The sequence below is a fragment of the Coregonus clupeaformis genome, chromosome 12 (assembly GCF_020615455.1).
Source record: "Coregonus clupeaformis isolate EN_2021a chromosome 12, ASM2061545v1, whole genome shotgun sequence".
NCBI classification, from domain to species: Eukaryota; Metazoa; Chordata; class Actinopteri; order Salmoniformes; family Salmonidae; genus Coregonus; species Coregonus clupeaformis.
This window is the reverse complement of record NC_059203.1, coordinates 14,737,553-14,755,056: the sequence shown is the minus strand read 5'-3', so window position 1 is coordinate 14,755,056 and position 17,504 is coordinate 14,737,553. Positions and strand designations below refer to the sequence as shown.

Here is a 17,504-nt window from a genome sequence, read left to right as displayed (position 1 = left end):
ACACACGCACACTGCAAGGCAGCTACGCTTAGTGACCAGACACATAAGAAAATAATCTATCACAGAATCTAGTTCAAAAGAGCTGCATGAGTTTGAGGGAGAGCTGGTCAGTGACTATGTTTACATGCACACTAATAACTCCATATTAAACTGATTATGGTAGTAGGCCGAGTAGGCATTAGTCATGTAGATACCTTACTCTGCTCATCTGTTACAATTGTAGGAATGTGTGTTGTCTTTATACTGTGGGTCTGTAGTAATGTGTGTTGTCTTTATACTGTGGGTCTGTAGTAATGTGTGTTGTCTGTAGTAATGTGTGTTGTATTTATACTGTAGTACTTTGGGTCTGTATTAATGTGTGTTGTCTTTATACTGTGGGTCTGTAGAAATGTGTGTTGTCTTTATACTGTGGGTCTGTAGTAATGTGTGTTGTCTGTAGTAATGTGTGTTGTCTTTATACTGTGGGTCTGTAGTAATGTGTGTTGTCTGTATTAATGTGTGTTGTCTTTATACTGTGGGTCTGTATTAATGTGTGTTGTCTTTATACTGTGGGTCTGTAGTAATGTGTGTTGTCTTTATACTGTGGGTCTGTAGTAATGTGTGTTGTCTGTAGTAATGTGTGTTGTCTTTATACTGTAGTACTTTGGGTCTGTATTAATGTGTGTTGTCTTTATACTGTGGGTCTGTAGAAATGTGTGTTGTCTGTAGTAATGTGTGTTGTCTTTATACTGTGGGTCTGTAGTAATGTGTGTTGTCTGTAGTAATGTGTGTTGTCTTTATACTGTGGGTCTGTATTAATGTGTGTTGTCTTTATACTGGAGTACTGCGGGTCTGTAGAAATGTGTGTTGTCTTTATACTGTGGGTCTGTAGAAATGTGTGTTGTCTTTATAATGTAGTACTGTGGGTCTGTAGAAATGTGTGTTGTCTTTATAATGTAGTACTGTGGGTCTGTATTAATGTGTGTTGTCTTTATACTGTGGGTCTGTAGTAATGTGTGTTGTCTGTAGTAATGTGTGTTGTCTTTATACTGTGGGTCTGTAGTAATGTGTGTTGTCTGTAGTAATGTGTGTTGTCTTTATACTGTGGGTCTGTATTAATGTGTGTTGTCTTTATACTGTGGGTCTGTAGTAATGTGTGTTGTCTGTAGTAATGTGTGTTGTCTTTATACTGTGGGTCTGTAGTAATGTGTGTTGTCTGTAGTAATGTGTGTTGTCTTTATACTGTGGGTCTGTATTAATGTGTGTTGTCTTTATACTGTGGGTCTGTAGTAATGTGTGTTGTCTTTATACTGTGGGTCTGTAGTAATGTGTGTTGTCTGTAGTAATGTGTGTTGTCTTTATACTGTAGTACTTTGGGTCTGTATTAATGTGTGTTGTCTTTATACTGTGGGTCTGTAGAAATGTGTGTTGTCTGTAGTAATGTGTGTTGTCTTTATACTGTGGGTCTGTAGTAATGTGTGTTGTCTGTAGTAATGTGTGTTGTCTTTATACTGTGGGTCTGTATTAATGTGTGTTGTCTTTATACTGGAGTACTGCGGGTCTGTAGAAATGTGTGTTGTCTTTATACTGTGGGTCTGTAGAAATGTGTGTTGTCTTTATAATGTAGTACTGTGGGTCTGTAGAAATGTGTGTTGTCTTTATAATGTAGTACTGTGGGTCTGTATTAATGTGTGTTGTCTTTATACTGTGGGTCTGTAGTAATGTGTGTTGTCTTTATACTGTGGGTCTGTAGTAATGTGTGTTGTCTGTAGTCAATCAATCAATCAATTTTATTTTATATAGCCCTTCTTACATCAGCTAATATCTCGAAGTGCTTTACAGAAACCCAGCCTAAAACCCCAAACAGCTAGTAATGCAGGTGTAGAAGCACGGTGGCTAGGAAAAACTCCCTAGAAAGGCTAAAACCTAGGAAGAAACCTAGAGAGGAACCAGGCTATGAGGGGTGGCCAGTCCTCTTCTGGCTGTGCCGGGTGGAGATTATAACGGAACCATGCCAAGATGTTCAAAAATGTTCATAAGTGACAAGCATGGTCAAATAATAATCAGGAATAAATCTCAGTTGGCTTTTCATAGCCGATCATTAAGAGTTGAAAACAGCAGGTCTGGGACAGGTAGGGGTTCCATAACCGCAGGCAGAACAGTTGAAACTGGAATAGCAGCAAGGCCAGGCGGACTGGGGACAGCAAGGAGTCACCACGGCCGGTAGTCCCGACGTATGGTCCTAGGGCTCAGGTCTCTCAGTTGGCTTTTCATAGCCGATCATTAAGAGTTGAAAACAGCAGGTCTGGGACAGGTAGGGGTTTCGTAACCGCAGGCAGAACAGTTGAAACTGGAATAGCAGCAAGGCCAGGCGGACTGGGGACAGCAAGGTGTCAGCATGCCCGGTAGTCCTGACGTATGGTCCTAGGGCTCAGGTTCTCAGAGAGAAAGAGAGAACGAGAGAATTAGAGAGAGCATACTTAAATTCACACAGGACACTGGATAAGACAGGAGAAGTACTCCAGGTATAACCAACTAACCCCAGCCCCCCGACACATAAACTACTGCAGCATAAATACTGGAGGCTGAGACAGGAGCGGTCCGGAGACACTGTGGCCCCATCCGAAGAAACCCCCGGACAGGGCCAAACAGGAAGGATATAACCCCACCCACTCTGCCAAAGCACAGCCCCCGCACCACCAGAGGGATATCCTCAACCACCAACTTACAATCCTGAGACAAGGCCGAGTATAGCCCACAGAGGTCTCCACCACAGCACAAACCAAGGGGGGGCGCCAACCCAGACAGGAAGATCACGTCAGTAACTCAACCCACTCAAGTGACGCACCCCTCCTAGGGACGGCATGAAAGAGCACCAGCAAGCCAGTGACTCAGCCCCTGTAACAGGGTTAGAGGCAGAGAACCCCAGTGGAGAGAGGGGAACCGGCCTGGCAGAGACAGCAAGGGCTGTTCGTTGCTCCAGAGCCTTTCCGTTCACCTTCACACTCCTGGGCCAGACTACACTCAATCATATGACCTACTGAAGAGATAAGTCTTCAGTAAAGACTTAAAGGTTGAGACCGAGTCTGCGTCTCTCACATGGGTAGGCAAACTGTTCCATAAAAATGGAGATCTATAGGAGAAAGCCCTGCCTCCCGCTGTTTGCTTAGGAAATTCTAGGGACAATTAGGAGGCCTGCGTCTTGTGACCGTAGCGTACGCATTGGTATGTACGGCAGGACCAACTCGGAAAGATAGGTAGGAGCAAGCCCATGTAACGCTTTATAGGTTAACAGTAAAACCTTGAAATCAGCCCCTTGCCTTAACAGGAAGCCAGTGTAGGGAAGCTAGCACTGGAGTAATATGATCAAATTTCTTGGTTCTAGTCAGGATTCTAGCAGCCGTATTTAGCACTAACTGAAGTTTATTTAGTGCTTTATCCGGGTAGCCGGAAAGTAGAGCATTGCAGTAGTCTAACCTAGAAGTAACAAATGCATGGATTAATTTTTCTGCATCATTTTTGGACAGAAAATTTCTGATTTTTGCAATGTTACGTAGATGGAAAAAAGCTGTCCTTGAAACAGTCTTGATATGTTCGTCAAAAGAGAGATCAGGGTCAAGAGTAACGCCGAGGTCCTTCAGTTTTATTTGAGACGACTTTACAACCATCAAGATGAATTGTCAGATTTAACAGAAGATCTCTTTGTTTCTTGGGACCTAGAACAAGCATCTCTGTTTTGTCCGAGTTTAAAAGTAGAAAGTTTTCAGCCATCCACTTCCTTATGTCTGAAACACAGGCTTCTAGCGAGGGCAATTTTGGGGCTTCACCATGTTTCATTGAAATGTACAGCTGTGTGTCATCCGCATAGCAGTGAAAGTTAACATTATGTTTTCGAATAACATCCCCAAGAGGTAAAATATATAGTGAAAACAATAGTGGTCCTAAAACGGAACCTTGAGGAACACCGAAATGTACAGTTGATTTGTCGGAGGACAGACCATTCACAGAGACAAACTGATATCTTTCCGACAGGTAAGATCTAAACCAGGCCAGAACTTGTCCGTGTAGACCAATTTGGGTTTCCAGTCTCTCCAAAAGAATGTGGTGATCGATGGTGTCAAAGGCAGCACTAAGGTCTAGTAGCACGAGGACAGATGCAGAGCCTCGGTCTGACGCCATTAAAAGGTAATTTACCACCTTCACAAGTGCAGTCTCAGTGCTATGATGGGGTCTAAAACCAGACTGAAGCATTTCGTATACATTGTTTGTCTTCAGAAAGGCAGTGAAGTTGCTGCGCAACAGCTTTTTCTAAAATTTTTGAGAGGAATGGAAGATTCGATATAGGCCGATAGTTTTTTATATTTTCCGGGTCAAGGTTTGGCTTTTTCAAGAGAGGCTTTATCACTGCCACTTTTAGTGAGTTTGGTACACATCCGGTGGATAGAGAGCTGTTTATTATGTTCAACATAGGAGGGCCAAGCACAGGAAGCAGCTCCTTCAGCAGTTTAGTAGGAATAGGATCCAGTATGCAGCTTGAAGGTTTAGAGGCCATGATTATTTTCATCATTGTGTCAAGAGATATAGTACTAAAACACTTAAGTGTCTCTCCCGATCCCAGGCCCTCGCAGAGCTGTGCAGATCCAGGACAGCTAAGCCCTGGAGGAATACGCAGATTCAAAGAGGAGTCCGTAATTTGCTTTCTAATGGTCATGATCTTTTCCTCAAAGAAGTTCATGAATTTATTACTGCTGAAGTGAAAGCCATCCTCTCTTGGGGAATGCTGCTTTTTAGTTAGCTTTGCAACAGTATCAAAAATAAATTTTGGATTGTTCTTATTTTCCTCGATTAAGTTGGAAAAGTAGGATGATCGAGCAGCAGTGAGGGCTCTTCGGTACTGCACGGTACTGTCTTTCCAAGCTAGTCGGAAGACTTCCAGTTTGGTGTGGCGCCATTTCCGTTCCAATTTCCTGGAAGCTTGCTTCAAAGCTCGGGTATTTTCTGTATACCAGGGAGCTAGTTTCTTATGACAAATGTTTTTCGTTTTAGGGGTGCAACTGCATCTAGGGTATTGCGCAAGGTTAAATTGAGTTCCTCAGTTAAGTGGTTAACTGATTTTTGTCCTCTGACGTCCTTGGGTAGGCAGAAGGAGTCTGGAAGGGCATCAAGGAATTTTTGTGTTGTCTGAGAATTTATAGCACGACTTTTGATGCTCCTTGGTTGGGGTCTGAGCAGATTATTTGTTGCGATTGCAAACGTAATAAAATGGTGGTCCGATAGTCCAGGATTTTGTGGAAAAACATTAAGATCTACAACATTTATTCCATGGGACAAAACTAGGTCCAGAGTATGACTGTGGCAGTGAGTAGGTCCAGAGACATGTTGGACAAAACCCACTGAGTCGATGATGGCTCCGAAAGACTTTTGGAGTGGGTCTGTGGACTTCTCCATGTGAATATTAAAATCACCAAAAATTAGAATATGATCTGCTATGACTACAAGGTCTGATAGGAATTCAGGAAACTCAGAGAGGAACGCTGTATATGGCCCAGGAGGCCTGTAAACAGTAGCTATAAAAAGTGATTGAGTAGGCTGCATAGATTTCATGACTAGAAGCTCAAAAGACGAAAAACGCCATTTTTTTTTTTGTAAATTGAAATTTGCTATCGTAAATGTTAGCAACACCTCCGCCTTTGCGGGATGCACGGGGAATATGGTCACTAGTGTAACCAGGAGGTGAGGCCTCATTTAACACAGCAAATTCATCAGGCTTAAGCCATGTTTCAGTCAGGCCAATCACATCAAGATTATGATCAGTGATTAGTTCATTGACTATGACTGCCTTTGAAGTGAGGGATCTAACATTAAGTAACCCTATTTTGAGATGTGAGGTATCACGATCTCTTTCAATAATGGCAGGAATGGAGGAGGTCTTTATCCTAATAAGATTGCTAAGGCGAACACCGCCATGTTTAGTTTTGCCCAACCTAGGTCGAGGCACAGACACAGTCTCAATGGGTATGGCTGAGCTGACTACACTGACTGTGCTATTGGCAGACTCCACTAAGCTGGCAGGTTGGCTAACAGCCTGCTGCCTGGCCTGCACCCTATTTCACTGTGGGGCTAGAGGAGTTAGAGCCCTATCTATGTTGGTAGATAAGATGAGAGCACCCCTCCAGCTAGGATGGAGTCCGTCACTCCTCAGCAGGTCAGGCTTGGTCCTGTTTGTGGGTGAGTCCCAGAAAGAGGGCCAATTATCTACAAATTCTATCTTTTGGGAGGGGCAGAAAACAGTTTTCAACCAGCGATTGAGTGCTGAGACTCTGCTGTAGAGCTCGTCACTCCCCCTAACTGGGAGGGGGCCAGAGACAATTACTCGATGCCGACACATCTTTCTAGCTGATTTACACGCTGAAGCTATGTTGCACTTGGTGACCTCTGACTGTTTCATCCTAACATCGTTGGTGCCGACGTGGATAACAATATCTCTATACTCTCTACACTCGCCAGTTTTAGCTTTAGCCAGCACCATCTTTAGATTAGCCTTAACGTCGGTAGCCCTGCCCCCTGGTAAACAGTGTATGATCGCTGGGTGATTCGTTTTAAGTCTAATACTGCGGGTAATGGAGTCGCCAATGACTAGGGTTTTCAATTTGTCAGAGCTAATGGTGGGAGCCTTCGGCGTCTCAGACCCCGTAACGGGAGGAGTAGAGACAAGAGAAGACTCAGACTCAGACTCCGACTCGCTACATAATGGGGAAAACCGGTTGAAAGTTTCTGTCGGCTGAATGAGCGACACCGGTTGAGCATTCCAACAGTATTTCCCTCCAGAAGCCATGAGAAAGTTGTCCGGCTGCGGGGACTGTGCGGGGGGATTTATACTAACGTTACTATCTGTACTTACTGGTGGCACAGACGCTGTTTCTTCCTTTCCTACACTGAAATTACCCTTGCCTAACGATTGCGTCTGAAGCTGGGCTTGTAGCACAGCTATTCTCGCCGTAAGGCGATCGTTCTCCTGTATATTATGAGTACAGCGACTGCAATTAGAAGACATCATGTTAATGTTACTACTTAGCTTCGGCTGTTGAAGATGTTGACGAACCATGTCCAGATAAAGCGTCCGGAGTGAAAAAGTTGAATGAGGGAAAAAAGTTGCGATGGAAAAAAGGAAAATAAATTAAAGTTGGCAGCGAAAACGCACAGTAGTAATGTGTGTTGTATTTATACTGTAGTACTTTGGGTCTGTATTAATGTGTGTTGTCTTTATACTGTGGGTCTGTAGAAATGTGTGTTGTCTTTATACTGTGGGTCTGTAGTAATGTGTGTTGTCTGTAGTAATGTGTGTTGTCTTTATACTGTGGGTCTGTAGTAATGTGTGTTGTCTGTAGTAATGTGTGTTGTCTTTATACTGTGGGTCTGTAGTAATGTGTGTTGTCTTTATACTGTGGGTCTGTAGTAATGTGTGTTGTCTGTAGTAATGTGTGTTGTCTTTATACTGTAGTACTTTGGGTCTGTATTAATGTGTGTTGTCTTTATACTGTGGGTCTGTAGAAATGTGTGTTGTCTGTAGTAATGTGTGTTGTCTTTATACTGTGGGTCTGTAGTAATGTGTGTTGTCTGTAGTAATGTGTGTTGTCTTTATACTGTGGGTCTGTATTAATGTGTGTTGTCTTTATACTGTGGGTCTGTAGTAATGTGTTGTCTTTATACTGTAGTACTGCGGGTCTGTAGAAATGTGTGTTGTCTTTATACTGTGGGTCTGTAGAAATGTGTGTTGTCTTTATAATGTAGTACTGTGGGTCTGTAGTAATGTGTGTTGTCTTTATACTGTGGGTCTGTATTAATGTGTGTTGTCTTTATACTGTGGGTCTGTAGTAATGTGTGTTGTCTTTATACTGTGGGTCTGTAGTAATGTGTGTTGTCTTTATACTGTGGGTTTGTAGTAATGTGTGTTGTCTTTATACTGTGGGTCTGTATTAATGTGTGTTGTCTTTATACTGTGGGTCTGTAGTAATGTGTGTTGTCTTTATACTGTGGGTCTGTAGTAATGTGTGTTGTCTTTATACTGTGGGTCTGTAGTAATGTGTGTTGTCTTTATACTGTGGGTCTGTAGTAATGTGTGTTGTCTTTATACTGTGGGTCTGTAGTAATGTGTGTTGTCTGTAGTAATGTGTGTTGTCTTTATACTGTGGGTCTGTAGTAATGTGTGTTGTCTGTAGTAATGTGTGTTGTCTTTATACTGTGGGTCTGTATTAATGTGTGTTGTCTTTATACTGTGGGTCTGTAGTAATGTGTGTTGTCTTTATACTGTGGGTCTGTATTAATGTGTGTTGTCTTTATACTGTGGGTCTGTAGTAATGTGTGTTGTCTTTATACTGTGGGTCTGTAGTAATGTGTGTTGTCTTTATACTGTGGGTCTGTAGTAATGTGTGTTGTCTTTATACTGTGGGTCTGTAGTAATGTGTGTTGTCTTTATACTGTGGGTCTGTAGTAATGTGTGTTGTCTGTAGTAATGTGTGTTGTCTTTATACTGTGGGTCTGTAGTAATGTGTGTTGTCTGTAGTAATGTGTGTTGTCTTTATACTGTGGGTCTGTATTAATGTGTGTTGTCTTTATACTGTGGGTCTGTAGTAATGTGTGTTGTCTTTATACTGTGGGTCTGTAGTAATGTGTGTTGTCTTTATACTGTGGGTTTGTAGTAATGTGTGTTGTCTTTATACTGTGGGTCTGTATTAATGTGTGTTGTCTTTATACTGTGGGTCTGTAGTAATGTGTGTTGTCTTTATACTGTGGGTCTGTAGTAATGTGTGTTGTCTTTATACTGTGGGTCTGTAGTAATGTGTGTTGTCTTTATACTGTGGGTCTGTAGTAATGTGTGTTGTCTGTAGTAATGTGTGTTGTCTTTATACTGTGGGTCTGTAGTAATGTGTGTTGTCTGTAGTAATGTGTGTTGTCTTTATACTGTGGGTCTGTATTAATGTGTGTTGTCTTTATACTGTGGGTCTGTAGTAATGTGTGTTGTCTTTATACTGTGGGTCTGTAGTAATGTGTGTTGTCTTTATACTGTGGGTCTGTAGTAATGTGTGTTGTCTGTAGTAATGTGTGTTGTCTTTATACTGTGGGTCTGTAGTAATGTGTGTTGTCTGTAGTAATGTGTGTTGTCTTTATACTGTGGGTCTGTAGTAATGTGTGTTGTCTGTAGTAATGTGTGTTGTCTTTATACTGTGGGTCTGTAGAAATGTGTGTTGTCTGTAGTAATGTGTGTTGTCTTTATACTGTGGGTCTGTAGTAATGTGTTGTCTTTATACTGTAGTACTGCGGGTCTGTAGAAATGTGTGTTGTCTTTATACTGTGGGTCTGTAGAAATGTGTGTTGTCTTTATAATGTAGTACTGCGGGTCTGTAGAAATGTGTGTTGTCTTTATACTGTGGGTCTGTATTAATGTGTGTTGTCTTTATACTGTGGGTCTGTATTAATGTGTGTTGTCTTTATACTGTGGGTCTGTAGTAATGTGTGTTGTCTTTATACTGTGGGTCTGTAGTAATGTGTGTTGTCTTTATACTGTGGGTCTGTAGTAATGTGTGTTGTCTTTATACTGTGGGTCTGTAGTAATATGTGTTGTCTGTAGTAATGTGTGTTGTCTTTATACTGTGGGTCTGTAGTAATGTGTGTTGTCTGTAGTAATGTGTGTTGTCTTTATACTGTGGGTCTGTAGTAATGTGTGTTGTCTGTAGTAATGTGTGTTGTCTTTATACTGTGGGTCTGTATTAATGTGTGTTGTCTTTATACTGTGGGTCTGTAGTAATGTGTGTTGTCTTTATACTGTGGGTCTGTAGTAATGTGTGTTGTCTGTAGTAATGTGTGTTGTCTTTATACTGTAGTACTTTGGGTCTGTATTAATGTGTGTTGTCTTTATACTGTGGGTCTGTAGAAATGTGTGTTGTCTGTAGTAATGTGTGTTGTCTTTATACTGTGGGTCTGTAGTAATGTGTGTTGTCTGTAGTAATGTGTGTTGTCTTTATACTGTGGGTCTGTAGTAATGTGTGTTGTCTGTAGTAATGTGTGTTGTCTTTATACTGTGGGTCTGTAGTAATGTGTGTTGTCTTTATACTGTAGTACTGCGGGTCTGTAGAAATGTGTGTTGTCTTTATACTGTGGGTCTGTAGAAATGTGTGTTGTCTTTATAATGTAGTACTGTGGGTCTGTAGTAATGTGTGTTGTCTTTATACTGTGGGTCTGTATTAATGTGTGTTGTCTTTATACTGTGGGTCTGTAGTAATGTGTGTTGTCTTTATACTGTGGGTCTGTAGTAATGTGTGTTGTCTGTAGTAATGTGTGTTGTCTTTATACTGTAGTACTTTGGGTCTGTATTAATGTGTGTTGTCTTTATACTGTGGGTCTGTAGAAATGTGTGTTGTCTGTAGTAATGTGTGTTGTCTTTATACTGTGGGTCTGTAGTAATGTGTGTTGTCTGTAGTAATGTGTGTTGTCTTTATACTGTGGGTCTGTAGTAATGTGTGTTGTCTGTAGTAATGTGTGTTGTCTTTATACTGTGGGTCTGTAGTAATGTGTGTTGTCTTTATACTGTAGTACTGCGGGTCTGTAGAAATGTGTGTTGTCTTTATACTGTGGGTCTGTAGAAATGTGTGTTGTCTTTATACTGTAGTACTGTGGGTCTGTAGTAATGTGTGTTGTCTTTATACTGTGGGTCTGTATTAATGTGTGTTGTCTTTAGTACTGTGGGTCTGTAGTAATGTGTGTTGTCTTTATACTGTGGGTCTGTAGTAATGTGTGTTGTCTTTATACTGTGGGTTTGTAGTCATGTGTGTTGTCTTTATACTGTGGGTCTGTATTAATGTGTGTTGTCTTTATACTGTGGGTCTGTAGTAATGTGTGTTGTCTTTATACTGTGGGTCTGTAGTAATGTGTGTTGTCTTTATACTGTGGGTCTGTATTAATGTGTGTTGTCTTTATACTGTGGGTCTGTATTAATATGTGTTGTCTTTATACTGTGGGTCTGTAGTAATGTGTGTTGTCTTTATACTGTAGTACTGCGGGTCTGTAGAAATGTGTGTTGTCTTTATACTGTGGGTCTGTAGAAATGTGTGTTGTCTTTATAATGTAGTACTGTGGGTCTGTAGTAATGTGTGTTGTCTTTATACTGTGGGTCTGTATTAATGTGTGTTGTCTTTATACTGTGGGTCTGTAGTAATGTGTGTTGTCTTTATACTGTGGGTCTGTAGTAATGTGTGTTGTCTTTATACTGTGGGTCTGTAGTAATGTGTGTTGTCTTTATACTGTGGGTCTGTAGTAATGTGTGTTGTCTTTATACTGTGGATCTGTAGTAATGTGTGTTGTCTTTATACTGTGGGTCTGTAGTAATGTGTGTTGTCTTTATACTGTGGGTCTGTAGTAATGTGTGTTGTCTTTATACTGTGGGTCTGTAGTAATGTGTGTTGTCTTTATACTGTGGGTCTGTAGTAATGTGGGTCTGTAATAATGTGTGTTGTCTTTATACTGTAGTAATATGGGTCTGTAGTAATGTGTGTTGTCTTTATACTGTAGTAATGTGGGTCTGTAGTAATGTGTGTTGTCTTTATACTGTAGTACTGTGGGTCTGTAGTAATGTGTGTTGTCTTTATACTGTAGTACTGTGGGTCTGTAGTAATGTGTGTTGTCTTTATACTGTGGGTCTGTAGTAATGTGTGTTGTCTTTATACTGTGGGTCTGTAGTAATGTGTGTTGTCTTTATACTGTGGGTCTGTAGTAATGTGTGTTGTCTTTATACTTCAGTACTGTGGGTCTGTAGTAATGTGTGTTGTCTTTATACTGTGGGTCTGTAGTAATGTGTGTTGTCTTTATACTGTAGTACTGTGGGTCTGTAGTAATGTGTGTTGTCTTTATACTGTGGGTCTGTAGTAATGTGTGTTGTCTTTATACTGTGGGTCTGTAGTAATGTGTGTTGTCTTTATACTGTAGTACTGTGGGTCTGTAGTAATGTGTGTTGTCTTTATACTGTGGGTCTGTAGTAATGTGTGTTGTCTTTATACTGTGGGTCTGTAGTAATGTGTGTTGTCTTTATACTGCAGTACTGTGGGACTGGAGCCAATCTGAGCATCAGGACCCAGAGCTGATCATGTCTTACTGTTTCACCATGAAGCTCAACGACCTCCAGTCTGTCAACGTGGGCCTGTTCGACCAGTACTTCAGGGTGGTGGGTGAGTAGGGAGGGAGGGAGAATGAATGAATGAATGAATGAATGAATGAATGAATGAATGAATGAATGAATGGTCATGAATGTATGACTACAGTGTCACAGAGAGGAGTCGGATCAGGATGTTAAGGACATAGTGTAAAGTGTTACCTGAATTCATAAAAATCACAATCCCAGATCATTTCTGATGTGATGATGACCTAGTGTGACCTGATAATAAATACTGAACAAAAATATAAACGCAACAATTTCAAAGATTTTACTGAGTTACAGTTCATATGAGGAAATCAGTCAATTGAAATAAATAAATGAGGCCCTAATCTATGGGTTTCACATGACTGGGAATACAGATATGCATCTGTTGGTCACAGATACCTTTAAAAAAAAGGTAGGGGCGTGGATCAGAAAACCAGTCAGTATCTGGTGTGACCAGCATTTGCCTCATGCAGCGCGACACATCTCCTTCGCATAGAGTTGATCAGGCTGTTGATTGGGCTTGTGGAATTGATGGATGTTGGCGGAAAAAGGAACACGCTGTCGTACACATCGATCCAGAGCATCCCAAACATGCTCAATGGGTGACATGTCTGGTGAGTATGTAGGTCATGGAAGAACTGGGACATTTTCAGCTTCCAGGAATTGTGTACAGATCCTTGTGACATGGGGCCGTGCATTATCATGCTGAAACATGAGGTGATGGCAGCAGATGAATGGCACGACAATGGGCCTAAGGATCTCATTCAAATTGCCATCGATAAAATGCAATTGTGACGTACTGCCAAATTCTCTAAAACAAAGTTGGAGGTGGCTTATGGTAGAGAATTGAACATTCAATTCTCTGGCAACAGCTCTGGTGGACATTCCTGCAGTCAGCATGCCAATTGCACGCTCCCTCAAAACTTGAGACATCTGTGGCATTGTGTTGTGTGACAAAACTGCACATTTTAGAGTGGCCTTTTCTTTTCCCAAGCACAAGGTGCACCTGTGTAATGATCATGCTGTTTAATCAGCTTCTTGATATGCCACACCTGTCAGGTGGATGGATTATCTTGGCAAAGGAGAAATGCTCACTAACAGGGATGTAAACAAATTTGTGCGCAACATTTGAGAGAAATAAGCTTTTTGTGCTTATGGAAAATATCTGGGATCTTTTATTTCAGCTCATGAAACATGGGACCAACACTTTACATGTTGCGTTTATATTTTTGTTCAGTGTTGTATGTTAATTGTGTTGTCTGGGCTGGGCTGGCTGCTGGGCTGGCTGCTGGACTGGGCTGGCTGCTGGGCTGGCTGCTGGGCTGGCTGCTAGACTGGGAAGGCTACTGGACTGGGCTGGCTGCTGGACTGGCTGCTGAACTGGGCTGGCTGCTGGACTGGCTGCTGGGCTGGCTGCTAGACTGGGCTGGCTGCTGGACTGGGATGGCTGCTGGACTGGGATGGCTGCTGGACTGGGTCTGGGTCTGGTTGTAATGTGTTGTGTGTTATTTGTCTCCAGGACCGTCAGCAGATCACATCATCTGCTGTCTGACGAGGGACAGTTACGGGACACACCGCTTCCTGCAGCAGCTGATGACGGTCCTCTCTCTACAGGACAAACTACCCTCTCCTGAACCCTCCGAACAAGACTTCTACACACAGTTTGGAAAAAAATCCACAGGTATTCATAAAATTTAATATTTTTAAGTTTTCAGCAGTAAAATGCCCTTGTGGAGATATGAGAGGATTGGCCAGGTTTAAGAAACAGATCTCCACAATAACATGGGTAGGATCTAGGGGTTCCATTTGTGATTAAGAATAAATTAGTCCTGTCTGTCCCACTGTGTTGATGAGTCAAACTAAATGAGTCCTGTCTGTCCCACTGGGTTGATGTGTGAAACTAAATGAGTCCTGTCTGTCCCACTGGGTTGATGTGTGAAACTAAATGAGTCCTGTCTGTCCCACTGGGTTGATGTGTGAAACTAAATGAGTCCTGTCTGTCCCACTGGGTTGATGTGTGAAACTAAATGAGTCCTGTCTGTCCCACTGGGTTGTCTACTCCAGGGAAGATGCAGAACTATGAACTGGTCCACTCTAGCAGGGTAAAGTTCATCTACCCCAGTGAAGAGGAGATTGGAGACCTGACCTTCATCGTAGCCGAGAGGAAAGGTTATACTGGGGCGTCCTCCTGTAATATCCTGCTCTATGTACTGGTGTTCCAGGTGCAGACCCAGGGGCCAGGTGGCTCACAGGGCCTCCGTGTGCTCCCACAGACCCAGGGGCCAGGTGTCTCACAGGGCCTCAATGTGCTCCCACAGACCCAGGCCCCAGCTGCAGACAGACAGACTTCCGCTGGGGGTCTGCAGGGGGACAGAAAGTCTCTCCACCACCTCCGCCCCCAGAGCCCGGTCTCTGCTAGCCAGCCCCGTCTTCACCCCCAGGCTCCAGCCCAAGTCCCCTCCATCGGGCCCCACATCCCCCAGCAGAGCCTCCCTCCCCAGGCCCCGGACCCCTCCACCCCCAGTCCTGTCCTCCATCCTAAGACCCTGATCCTGACCAGTACAGACGTCTTCCTGCTGGATGAGGATTACATCAGCTACCCGCTGCCGGACTTTGCCAAGGAGCCCCCTCCCCGAGACAAGTACCAACTGACCGACGCTCGACGAATAAGAGACCTGGATAGAGTCCTCATGGGTTACCAGACGTACCCGCAGGCGCTGACGTTAGTGTTCGACGATGTCCCTGGGCCAGACCTCCTCTGTCAACTCACCATGGACCACTTTGGAGAAGAGGAGGTGGAAGGAGGAGGGGAGAGGGGGAGATGTGGTAGTGGGGGAGCAGAGAGCGAGGTGCTGTGGTGTGTCTATGTCCCCGGAGCGGACAGCAGGGAGAGGCTGATATGTCTGTTAGCGAGACAGTGGGAAGTGCTATGTAGTAGGGAACTGCCTGTAGAACTCACTGGCTGACTGGTTCTTCTGCCGGTAGAACTCACTGGCTGACTGGTTCTTCTGCCCGTAGAACTCACTGGTTCTTCTGCCGGTAGAACTCACTGGCTGACTGGTTCTTCTGCCTGTAGAACTCACTGGCTGACTGGTTCTTCTGCCCTGTAGAACTCACTGGCTGACTGGTTCTTCTGCCGGTAGAACTCACTGGCTGACTGGTTCTTCTGCCTGTAGAACTCACTGGCTGACTGGTTCTTCTGCCTGTAGAACTCACTGGCTGACTGGTTCTTCTGCCTGTAGAACTCACTGGCTGACTGGTTCTTCTGCCCGTAGAACTCACTGGCTGACTGGTTCTTCTGCCGGTAGAACTCACTGGCTGACTGGTTCTTCTGCCGGTAGAACTCACTGGCTGACTGGTTCTTCTGCCTGTAGAACTCACTGGCTGACTGGTTCTTCTGCCTGTAGAACTCACTGGCTGACTGGTTCTTCTGCCTGTAGAAATCACTGGCTGACTGGTTCTTCTGCCTGTAGAACTCACTGGCTGACTGGTTCTTCTGCCGGTAGAACTCACTGGCTGACTGGTTCTTCTGCCTGTAGAACTCACTGGCTGACTGGTTCTTCTGCCTGTAGAACTCACTGGCTGACTGGTTCTTCTGCCCGTAGAACTCACTGGCTGACTGGTTCTTCTGCCGGTAGAACTCACTGGCTGACTGGTTCTTCTGCCTGTAGAACTCACTGGCTGACTGGTTCTTCTGCCTGTAGAACTCACTGGCTGACTGGTTCTTCTGCCGGTAGAACTCACTGGCTGACTGGTTCTTCTGCCGGTAGAACTCACTGGCTGACTGGTTCTTCTGCCGGTAGAACTCACTGGCTGACTGACTGGTTTTTCTGCCGGTAGAACTCACTGGCTGACTGGTTCTTCTGCCTGTATAACTCACTGGCTGACTGGTTCTTCTGCCGGTAGAACTCACTGGCTGACTGGTTCTTCTGCCGGTAGAACTCACTGGCTGACTGGTTCTTCTGCCTGTAGAACTCACTGGCTGACTGGTTCTTCTGCCGGTAGAACTCACTGGCTGACTGGTTCTTCTGCCGGTAGAACTCACTGGCTGACTGGTTTTTCTGCCGGTAGAACTCACTGGCTGACTGGTTCTTCTGCCGGTAGAACTCACTGGCTGACTGACTGGTTTTTCTGCCGGTAGAACTCACTGGCTGACTGGTTCTTCTGCCGGTAGAACTCACTGGCTGACTGGTTCTTCTGCCGGTAGAACTCACTGGCTGACTGGTTCTTCTGCCGGTAGAACTCACTGGCTGACTGGTTCTTCTGCCGGTAGAACTCACTGGCTGACTGGTTCTTCTGCCGGTAGAACTCACTGGCTGACTGGTTCTTCTGCCGGTAGAACTCACTGGCTGACTGGTTCTTCTGCCGGTAGAACTCACTGGCTGACTGGTTCTTCTGCCGGTAGAACTCACTGGCTGACTGGTTCTTCTGCCGGTAGAACTCACTGGCTGACTGGTTCTTCTGCCGGTAGAACTCACTGGCTGACTGGTTCTTCTGCCGGTAGAACTCACTGGCTGACTGGTTCTTCTGCCTGTAGAACTCACTGGCTGACTGGTTCTTCTGCCCGTAGAACTCACTGGCTGACTGGTTCTTCTGCCGGTAGAACTCACTGGCTGACTGGTTCTTCTGCCTGTAGAACTCACTGGCTGACTGGTTCTTCTGCCCGTAGAACTCACTGGCTGACTGGTTCTTCTGCCTGTAGAAATCACTGGCTGACTGGTTCTTCTGCCTGTAGAACTCACTGGCTGACTGGTTCTTCTGCCGGTAGAACTCACTGGCTGACTGGTTCTTCTGCCTGTAGAACTCACTGGCTGACTGGTTCTTCTGCCGGTAGAACTCACTGGCTGACTGGTTCTTCTGCCGGTAGAACTCACTGGCTGACTGGTTCTTCTGCCGGTAGAACTCACTGGCTGACTGACTGGTTTTTCTGCCGGTAGAACTCACTGGCTGACTGGTTCTTCTGCCTGTATAACTCACTGGCTGACTGGTTCTTCTGCCGGTAGAACTCACTGGCTGACTGGTTCTTCTGCCGGTAGAACTCACTGGCTGACTGGTTCTTCTGCCTGTAGAACTCACTGGCTGACTGGTTCTTCTGCCGGTAGAACTCACTGGCTGACTGGTTCTTCTGCCGGTAGAACTCACTGGCTGACTGGTTTTTCTGCCGGTAGAACTCACTGGCTGACTGGTTCTTCTGCCGGTAGAACTCACTGGCTGACTGACTGGTTTTTCTGCCGGTAGAACTCACTGGCTGACTGGTTCTTCTGCCTGTATAACTCACTGGCTGACTGGTTCTTCTGCCGGTAGAACTCACTGGCTGACTGGTTCTTCTGCCGGT

General features: G+C 44.3%; 1 protein-coding gene across 3 annotated transcripts in view; it reads left to right on the top strand.

The window, feature by feature from the left end:
* Window positions 1–15,517, top strand: part of nisch (nischarin) — a 46,958-nt gene extending 31,441 nt beyond the window's left edge. For 2 of the 3 annotated variants that reach the window (XM_041891817.2, XM_041891819.2), the window contains exons 19-22: window positions 12,069–12,197; window positions 13,689–13,850; window positions 14,234–15,138; window positions 15,197–15,293. In XM_041891817.2, the coding sequence (XP_041747751.2) occupies window positions 12,069–12,197; window positions 13,689–13,850; window positions 14,234–15,135 (1,193 nt within the window). In that variant the 3' untranslated portion in view covers window positions 15,136–15,138; window positions 15,197–15,293. Of the gene's footprint in view, window positions 1–12,068; window positions 12,198–13,688; window positions 13,851–14,233; window positions 15,172–15,196; window positions 15,294–15,461 lie in introns of those variants that run through there. The other variant, XM_041891818.2, reaches the window with a different exon arrangement.
* The last annotated feature ends 1,987 nt before the right edge of the window (window positions 15,518–17,504 follow it).